The sequence below is a fragment of the Frankliniella occidentalis genome, unplaced genomic scaffold, assembly GCF_000697945.3.
Source record: "Frankliniella occidentalis isolate FOCC.00 unplaced genomic scaffold, Focc_3.1 Scaffold27, whole genome shotgun sequence".
In the NCBI taxonomy this organism is placed as follows: Eukaryota; Metazoa; Arthropoda; class Insecta; order Thysanoptera; family Thripidae; genus Frankliniella; species Frankliniella occidentalis.
In genome coordinates this window covers 1,859,536-1,868,405 of record NW_026267157.1, presented here as the reverse complement: position 1 = coordinate 1,868,405, position 8,870 = coordinate 1,859,536, and the positions used below count along the sequence as shown (strand labels likewise).

Sequence of the window (8,870 nt, the reverse complement as noted above, 5' to 3'; positions counted from 1 at the left end):
AACAGAGCTTATCAACCTAATGTCTCAAGCTTGCCATTGATTAAACAGCCTGGGTATTTTTATACAGGGTTTCATTACTGTATTCCAATAGAATTAATGTTAAGCACTAAGATATTTTACTTGATCAACTGTGGTCTCGAACTTTAATTGCAGTGTTAAAATGTAGAGAGTTGCAGTTAATTTTATCAAAAGAACCATGCTCAATGTTTTGTGCCATTATGTAACACATCTCTCTTTACATTTGTTATGACAAATGTAGAGAAATAATTTCTCAATCTATATATATAATATCTGCTCAATTGTTTATCAATAAATTTAACAGCAGCGCTTTGAGATCTTGAGTTGTGCACATTAATCTAAACCCTAGCCAACCAAGATTCTCTTGTGGGTGATCTGAGAAATTAATAAGATCACACCTTGTTTCAAAAAATATTTAATAAACAAAAAAGTTATAAATTGAAATCCATTAATATACCTTAAAACACACATAACATTGTTAAAATTTAAACAGCTTTAACCGTATGTAGAAGCAAAGATGAACAAGTACAGAACAATGTGTTAATTACTATCCTAATATTTCAGCTCACTCAAAATTAAGCAGCGAGCTAGATCCTTAATCTACTAAATACCAAATTTTAATCGCCTTAAAGCCAGTTTTGCTGCTGACTTCTTGGCCTGCGTCTTATTGACCCCAAATCCATCAAAATGCAGATCTCCTTCAGTCGACCTTACAGTTAAAACTACATGCACCTGCTCCATTTGCATCTCCTTTGTTGATTCTGAGACTCTGAAAAAATAAATGAGCATTCAGCTTCCTTAACTTCAGATGCAGCATACAACAATGATTTGAATTAAGCAATCCTAGTAAGTGATGTTTTTTGTAAACAAAAGAGAAGTGTTACATGTTGTTGGAACACACGACTAAATACATTGTCTCCACACGCCTCTAGTCATGTGTTGCAAAATCATCTAGTGCCTCCCAGTTGCTTACAACATTCTATCGATTAGGGATTTTCTTTTACCATTTCCATGGAAGTAGCCTTACCTAAAAATCATATATTGCTCTCCAACACGTTCATACAGCTGTCTGACCACCTGCTTGGGAACTTCCTTGCTAAAGGCACCTGAACATAAACAATAGAAAATTTAGTGAATAACAGAAAATTATGTAATAAACTGTTGACACAGTATTTCTTAAGAAACTTACTGATTTCATTTTTCATAAGTCTATAAATGACCTTCCAAACTACAGAAAGGTTACGGCCACAATCAAGAAATACTGCTCCAATTAGAGCCTCAAACACATCACCTAAGGCTTTAGGGACATTAACAGTTTCTGCCAATCTGGTCTCATGCTCCTCTAGTAAAATAAGCACCTAAATCCATGAAATGTAGATTAGTGTATTCAAAATAGACCTAAAATCAGAATTCTAGTTAACAGTGGAATACTTACCTCCTCATCAATGACATGTTCTCGATCTTCTTGAAAACTGACAAATCTATCAATGGCACTCATGAGTGCTATAGAACCAGCATTAAGAAATTTGTAAAATCCATAACGGACGGATAAACAAGCAAATGTTATATTGTTAACTAGAGCTGACCGCAAATCAGTTAGTTCACCAGGAGTAAGTCTTCCACAGTTTTCATAAATGAATGCAGTGATAAGAAAATCTGGAAACCCAAACATCATGCAAAATCTAAGGTAAAATAAACAATCATTTTGAAGGAATTTTAATTTACCTCAACACTCACCTAAAACTGCGTCACCTACAAATTCCAACCGCTCATATGTTCGAAATGGTGAGGTGCTGGAAGCATGTGTTATTGCTTCATTAAGAAGATTGATGTCTTTGAATTTATAGCCCAAGCGTTGATGCATCTTTTGGGCTACATCATTAATGCTAAAATGCATTTGAGGATGTGAGGAAATATCATGAGTCTGTATTTTTAGTAGGGCTCCAGTACCATGAGGCAGCACTCTCATCCACTCCAAAAACGACATAGCAGCTATGGGTCCAGTTGTCTGCAAGAACATAATTCCGTTAAAAAGAGCAATTTTACATTGGTGTTGTACCTAATGCGAAATAACAGTTGAATCAACATCGAAACGATGTTGAAATGGTGGAATCGACGTCGAAACGATATAGATTCAATATAAATTTCTCACTAGGTATAGCCTACATACTGTTACAATACAGTGAAAAGGTTTGAAACTTATTTCAAAATACCTCCAAGAATGCTCCTAATAATGACTCAACAGAGTCTGCTACAGTTTTATCAGAAATTTTTGACATTTTCTTATTTGGAGTCTGGTCTGAAGTGGAAACTGCAATTACACTTGACGAAACTTTTCTTTTGAGTTCACTCAAAGTAGAATCTTTCACAACATTGTTATACTGCTCATCTCTTGACAGCAGAAGATGTTTTGCATGAGCAGTAAGGTTCTCTTGAAGAATTATTTCAGGAACAGCAAATGAGGGTGGAATCCATCCTTCAGAAGGAACCATTTTGTCAACCTATACAGAACCAAAATACATAGATTTTTGTAATGAGTAAAACATGATGTATCACAGTTGACTCATGAATATTATCAATTTATTTGAATGAAGGAGACTCAAGATGGGGTAGAAAAGGACAAGCGCTTGTGTATATTGGAGACTTCTTTTCAGTGTTACCTTCAGATATTGTGCAAGGTCCTTTGCTCTAGCACAGTAAAACAAATTGCGATTCCCAAGGATTTGGCCTTTTACTGTAGTCAATTTTCCCTCTGACAAATTAGGGAATCGGCAAAACAACATAAATGAAACAGCAAACTTTAAAAATGAATCTCCCAAAGTTTCTAGCCTTTCCAGATTCCAGAAGTCATCCGCTGAAGCTGCTGTTATTGCCTGAAGAAAATCATAAAAGTCAAATTTCTTTCCATAAACATCATATCATACGAAACTGATGATGAGTGGTACTTGTAGGAACAATATACCAACATATAATAATTACTTCTAATATGGTGCAAGCATGAGGACTATTTTTCCTTTCACAAAGTAATGTTATTACACCCTCTCCAGAATGCAGTGTAGGCAGGGTCATCAGTGGCCGTTGATTTCTTGTCTGTTGGAAAGAGAGATAGACATGCAAATTTGATAGTGTACACCAGGAAAAAGAATCAATGAGTATAGTAAGTCACATATATATGCTAAAACTCACTATAAACGGAGAATTGGTTGAAGAAGTTTTTCTTTTAGAAAATTCACCATATTTTTCAATGTCTTTAAAAGTGACTGTATCAAAATTGTGTTCAATATCCACAGGCTCGTCATCACCCCAAGGCTTTACAGAAATTTTTCTTTTCTTTACAGGAGAAGTAGTCACTCTTAGTACATGTGAAATGTCATTTGTAACCCTTTTAACATCTTCATTTGGCAAATTTAAAATGTGTGCTGTTTTCCACAACATGCAGCTGTTACCTACAAGTAATGATGATTTGTTTTTGTTATAATATGGTGAAAGCAAGCTTCAGAAATTTTACAGCATTAATGTTCAAAAATTTTTATACTAACCACAGTTAGAATCCTCCCCAATTGTAAGGGCAACAGGTATAATTTCCCGCAGCTCATCAGCTACCAACAAGCGTTCTAGCCGGTGGAGAATTGATGGCAGTAAAACAGCTTTTAGAAACAATGATCCATCAGAAATCTTTATCTCACAGGTCTCTATGGGGAAATGAATTGCATCACTTGAATCACTTTCAGCTTTCCCATACCTGAGAGCAAAAGTAAAAATATTTAAGAATCAATCTGAATAGAGCTATTACATTCAACACACTGCAGCAGAAGTACCTGGGAATGAGGTCATTAGAAATTAGTTTCAATGGTTGAACCTCAAGTAGGGGTAGGGTGGGTTGACATACTTTGAAATTATGCTTCTTTTTAAAGTACTCTTCGTATGTTGAATATAAGGGGCTAGGAAATTTACTAACACTTGTAAGTTCACGGCAAACACGGGTCACAAAGTATACCTAATACAGAGATGAGATTAAATCATAAACCATTCATAATTGCTGATAAATTGAGATTAGATAGTAATATGAAGGGGACCCTTTCAGAAAAGACCATAGAATTCTAGATTGTGATCAGCTTTATATTACCTCATGGAGAACTGATACTCCACGGTGGACAGGTGTGACAATGCACTTTTCCATATTTCCCAATGTATCTTTAGTTTCCATTGCGATCTGCATTGCATCCCAATCCAAACACACAAGTCCCCTATTGTCTAAATTTGTTTTAGAAAAAAAAAAAAAGGAACAACAAGTGTTACAACAGTAATCTTAATACACACTCAGCAAATATGATAGAAAAACCAAAGATTTACCAATTTTGGTTGGTGCAATCAGAAAAGAATCTTTTGCAAAACCTAGGTAACTTTTTGCCAATGGAATCATGGAAGTAAACAGATTAAAATGATAATTGGCAATGATGAATAATTGTCTTTTATCAAGATTGATGCACTTTACTGCACTCTTCAACCTCACATTCATAGCTCCAAATTTAGAAAATACCGGAAACTGGCAAACCTGAAAAATGAAAAACATCAAAATAGGTAAATAGGGGGGAAAATGGGAATCTGAAAGAAAGAATTCATAGTGGTAATCAAATAATTATACCTGATTCATAGGTTTTGATGATATTATTGCAAAATTTCTCTGTTCTTTCAGTGTCAAATAAATTGCTAGTTTTCTGTTATCCGATGTAGGTGCATCAAAAGCAGGATAAATTTCTATGTGATGCACATAAACTTTTCCATTTTCACATGGTTTACAATCTTCAAAGGAGGCTGGTGTCTATCATTCATAAACAATACAACATATAGAATACCAAAATCAGTTTGATTTAAATTAGACCAGACAATATATTAAGGAGGCAAGGAGAATGTGCAAACCTTCAATTGGTAAGGCCGAGTTCTTTTATTGGTACCAGACTTGGCCTCTGATCCCTGTTCTTCTGATTCCCAGAGCGGAAGCAAATCGTTCATGTCACTCTCTTCCAAATATTTTGTGTTGGGTAGCAAATTATCATTCAATTCCCCAACTTGATGCAAAGTTTTACACATTTCTAGAGCAGCAGCTCTTTTTGCAACTTTCAGATTGGCCATTGGTAAACCCTTTAAAGTAAATGAATCAAAAGAAGATAAATAGATTGTTAAGTATTTAGGAATGCAAGTATCCATATGTTAACATGGTCAATTCTAATTAAATATGAAGTACAATGTTTTACTCACCTTCACAACATCTTGCATTGGAGAAAATTTAGGTAATTGAAGGGCAACCTGGATTTTAGAACCAATTTTTTTCTTATGCCAGTAAGGTGGTATTCGGCAGAAACGATCATGAGCAAAGGATGAGCAGTAACTGAAACAATGGGTTTGAGAATTCATTGGAATTCAGTACACAGAAAGGGAATTAGAAAAAATACAGACTATTTAATAAAAGGTGTGAGGAGCAATAATTTACTTGGTCACAAGAGAAATTGAAGAAGTCATTGTTACTTTTGAACCCAAAGGTGTATAATAAGGCTCAATCTCAGATTCATACAAATCATCCAACTCTCTTTCAGATGGAGCTGCTCTGGTATCTGTGTGTCCTACTAGTAGCTATACATAGGAGGAACATTCAAAGTAAATTTAAGGCTCTGTATTTCAGCAACATCAATGTATCACTCAATACTTACTTCTTCAAGGCGAGAGTATATCTCTTTAAAGCTATTAATTTTTCCACTGTATCGACTCAACTCTTCAATGCTCGACATGAGGCAGAACAGGCTTGAGTCATGTCTGGCTCTGCCTTTACTTTGAACATAGGATCGGAAGTGTTTAGCTAAGTCAAATCTCACAACTAAGTTGCAAGCTGGTATATCAATGCCCTCTTCTAGAACATCAGTACACACTAAAATGTTTATCTCATGCTCCCGAAAGCTGCAAAAAGAGAAACAATTCAAACTATCCACCAGATGTTACGATCATCTGAAATAAAACATTACCTACCGATCTACAATTTTATCATTGATGTGCTTATTGAATGCACCTTCCCAAGTTTCGGTGAAAGGATTGTAAGTTCCTCCAACTATGAAACCTGCTTTTATAAAGGAATATCTTGCACTTTTTTCTGCAATATTCTGAAACAAAACAAAATTAAAATAAAATTATTGTTATAAAATTAAAATATATTGAAGAGGAATAATTCTTACCTTTAGTACACTGCACAATACTTTTGCTGTCATTTTTTCTTCAACAAAAACTAGTGCTTGCATCTGTTCTGGCCCATTCTTGCACTTTTCGTACTGTCTCTCAAGCACCTCAACAAGGGCCTTAACTTTCGGAGAGGAGAACTGATAAGCTTTCACATTTTCAGGGTGATCATAGTTCTCCATGTGAGATTCCAAAAAGCGACTGTAAATTCATATGCAATCCACATTTGCCAAAAACACAGCAAGGTTACATAAAATTTCCAAAAGTTGCAACAATAATACATTTTGCTGCCCATGCACTTACCTAAGAGAAATCAGACAGCAAATAATTGAGTTGATCATAATGATGCTGTCTTTGTCTTCCATTTTTTGTTGTTGTAGTCTTAGTGTGACATAAATAGCTTGGAGGGTTTTAGAACATCCGTATGGCCCAAGCCAGCCAAGTTGTTTCTGTGTACAGAATTTTTAAAGTACTGATTTGGAGTTATTATAAAACTTTCCAAGACAAGTTATGACCTATATAACTCACTGAAATTTGTCTCCAAAGATTTGGTATATCATTGCCCTTTTTCGTAAAGAATGGGACAAATCCCGCCAGTTGTTTTGGAGGACCAGTATCTTGGGTCACAAATTGAAAGTTCTTACAAATTTCATGAACTTCATTGACTTTATCATCTATAAAATTTGTCAAAACGAGGTCTGAATGTGTCTGAAATGGTTTAAACATCTCTTGAGGACTTGTGGAAAATCTGCAATTTTGGAAAACATGAAAGCATATTGCTAATATAAAAAAAATTAAATCTTGCCAATGTTACTGAAAGTGTTAAAACTAACTGCTTTACTAGTTCCCATGAGTTTACTGTCGCAACAGTGCTATGCAAGGTAACTTCCAATTTTTTCACATCCTCCGGCACCCTTGCAAGACTTTTTGGTGTGGCGTTCAACAGAGTTGCTGTTAATCCAATAACCTTTGGCTGATCTGCTAAAGGACAGTCTTCAAATAGCTTCATTATCTAGAAAATAGGAAACAATATAGCACACAATGCAAACTTGAGTAGGTTTTCACTGACGCATAAAAACAAAAGAAAACTTCAAAAGTTGAATTACAAACAAATAATGCTGGCTCACATAATCCTTACTTGTCTCATCGGATGGTCCTCTACAGCATGATGACATTCATCAAGAATAATTAATGCAATATTAGCCAAACTTATATATTTCTTTAATAGGAGTTGATTCAAAATCTCAGCAGTCATGACCATGACCTAAGAACGAATAAAAATAAAAATTAACAGTAGAAAATAAGTTTTGAGATCATATACTAGCCAATCAACCGAGAATTATTGTGAGCCTGCTCACCTGAAATTTACAAAATTCCTCGTTCCATATACTCATATTCCACATATCTAAATTCATGTCCCCAGAATATCGGCCAACTTTATCCAGTAACAAATGCCTCTCTAAAACTTTAGCTTGTTGGTCAACAAGTGCAACAGTATTTACCAAAAACATTGCTCTCTTACCACCGGAAAAATAGTCCCTGTTGTAAGAAAACAATAGTAACTAAAGTATTTTAAACATCCAAGTTTTTAATTAAAATGAAATGCAAAAATGCATGTAAGAGAATGAGCATGATTTCAAGGTGTTCCCACAATGTCAGGTCATTCATCACATATTCCGCCAATTTCATTCTGCGTTTTGATTTTTGCTACGTGAATTATAGCCAATGACAGTATAATACTAACAGTATTCATAAAGAGAAAGGCAAAATAGTGAACAGAATAAGGGTGAAGAGGGTGACATGACGTGTGGGGGCTGTCATTGACGGAGCACCTTCAAACTTACGGTTCCAACAAATGAAATATTTTCTTTAAAACCATAATTGAAATAAATGTCTTTCCACTGCCCGTGGGGAGGAAAAGTATACTGTTTTGTTGCATAGCTTGCTCAGCTAATACAGATTGGTACTGACGCTCCACAAAATCATCCATTATGCACTTTCAGCTGAAAAATAATTAACATTGTTAGTGCATTTGAATAAAAGTTTAACGGACTTTATGGTTTGACAGGTACATTTAATCATATTAGAGTAGAGGACTTGTAAATAGCACTGGGTTATAATAATTATAAGGTAATTGGATAAAATTATAGACTTCCAATTTAATAATAAAAGGAAACAGGTAATGTTACTTTTGCAAAGTAGTTACTTGAGCCTAGAGCCTAAGGCATAGCTGATGCAACCCTGTTCCAAGTTCAACAAGTGCAACAACTACAACCACAACTACAACCAAACAATTTAAAAGTAACATGAGAAAATAAAAAATTAACACCTCTCTTCGTTGATAACACAAAACACGGTCGATGTGAAGTTTTTCGTTGAAACCTTTGGATGTCGCGTCCCAACTGAGATGGAGACCGGGCGGGGAATAACCCGAAGCGAGTAACCTCTGCCGACAACACAACAAACAAACACGTCACAACACGTCTTTACTGCAAATAACGGCCGCCGCCCCCCCTCCCCCTCCTCTTCCACACCTGCTTTTATAAAGGAATATCTTGCACTTTTTTCTGCAATATTCTGAAACAAAACAAAATTAAAATAAAATTATTGTTATAAAATTAAAATAT

General features: G+C 35.1%; 2 protein-coding genes across 2 annotated transcripts in view; one reads left to right on the top strand and one right to left on the bottom strand.

The window, feature by feature from the left end:
* Nucleotides 1-8,870, top strand: part of LOC113209353 (putative fatty acyl-CoA reductase CG5065) — a 27,705-nt gene that overhangs the window by 7,218 nt on the left and 11,617 nt on the right. The window lies entirely within an intron of this gene.
* Nucleotides 418-8,715, bottom strand: LOC113209352 (endoribonuclease Dicer). Its single transcript, XM_026426800.2, has 27 exons — nt 8,573-8,715; nt 8,088-8,246; nt 7,602-7,782; nt 7,382-7,507; nt 7,077-7,255; nt 6,772-6,991; nt 6,547-6,692; nt 6,243-6,444; nt 6,040-6,170; nt 5,727-5,970; nt 5,510-5,649; nt 5,278-5,407; nt 4,939-5,160; nt 4,664-4,840; nt 4,372-4,573; nt 4,145-4,272; nt 3,837-4,015; nt 3,558-3,760; nt 3,205-3,464; nt 2,998-3,108; nt 2,679-2,891; nt 2,232-2,519; nt 1,756-2,026; nt 1,454-1,674; nt 1,208-1,376; nt 1,046-1,124; nt 418-787 (listed from the first exon to the last, which is right to left on the bottom strand). The coding sequence occupies exons 2-27, from the start codon at nt 8,231-8,233 to the stop codon at nt 622-624; spliced, it is 4,734 nt and encodes a 1,577-aa protein (XP_026282585.1). The 5' UTR covers nt 8,234-8,246; nt 8,573-8,715; the 3' UTR covers nt 418-621.

Coding starts and splice junctions, on each gene's coding strand:
- LOC113209352 (XM_026426800.2), bottom strand. CDS start 8,233: ATGGATGATTTTGTGGAGCGTCAGTACCAATCTGTATTAGCTGAGCAA. Junction 2,892..2,997: donor ATGCTTGCACCATATTAGAA/GTAATTATTATA, acceptor GATTTTCTTCAG/GCAATAACAGCAGCTTCAGC. Junction 788..1,045: donor GAGCAATATATGATTTTTAG/GTAAGGCTACTT, acceptor TTATTTTTTCAG/AGTCTCAGAATCAACAAAGG.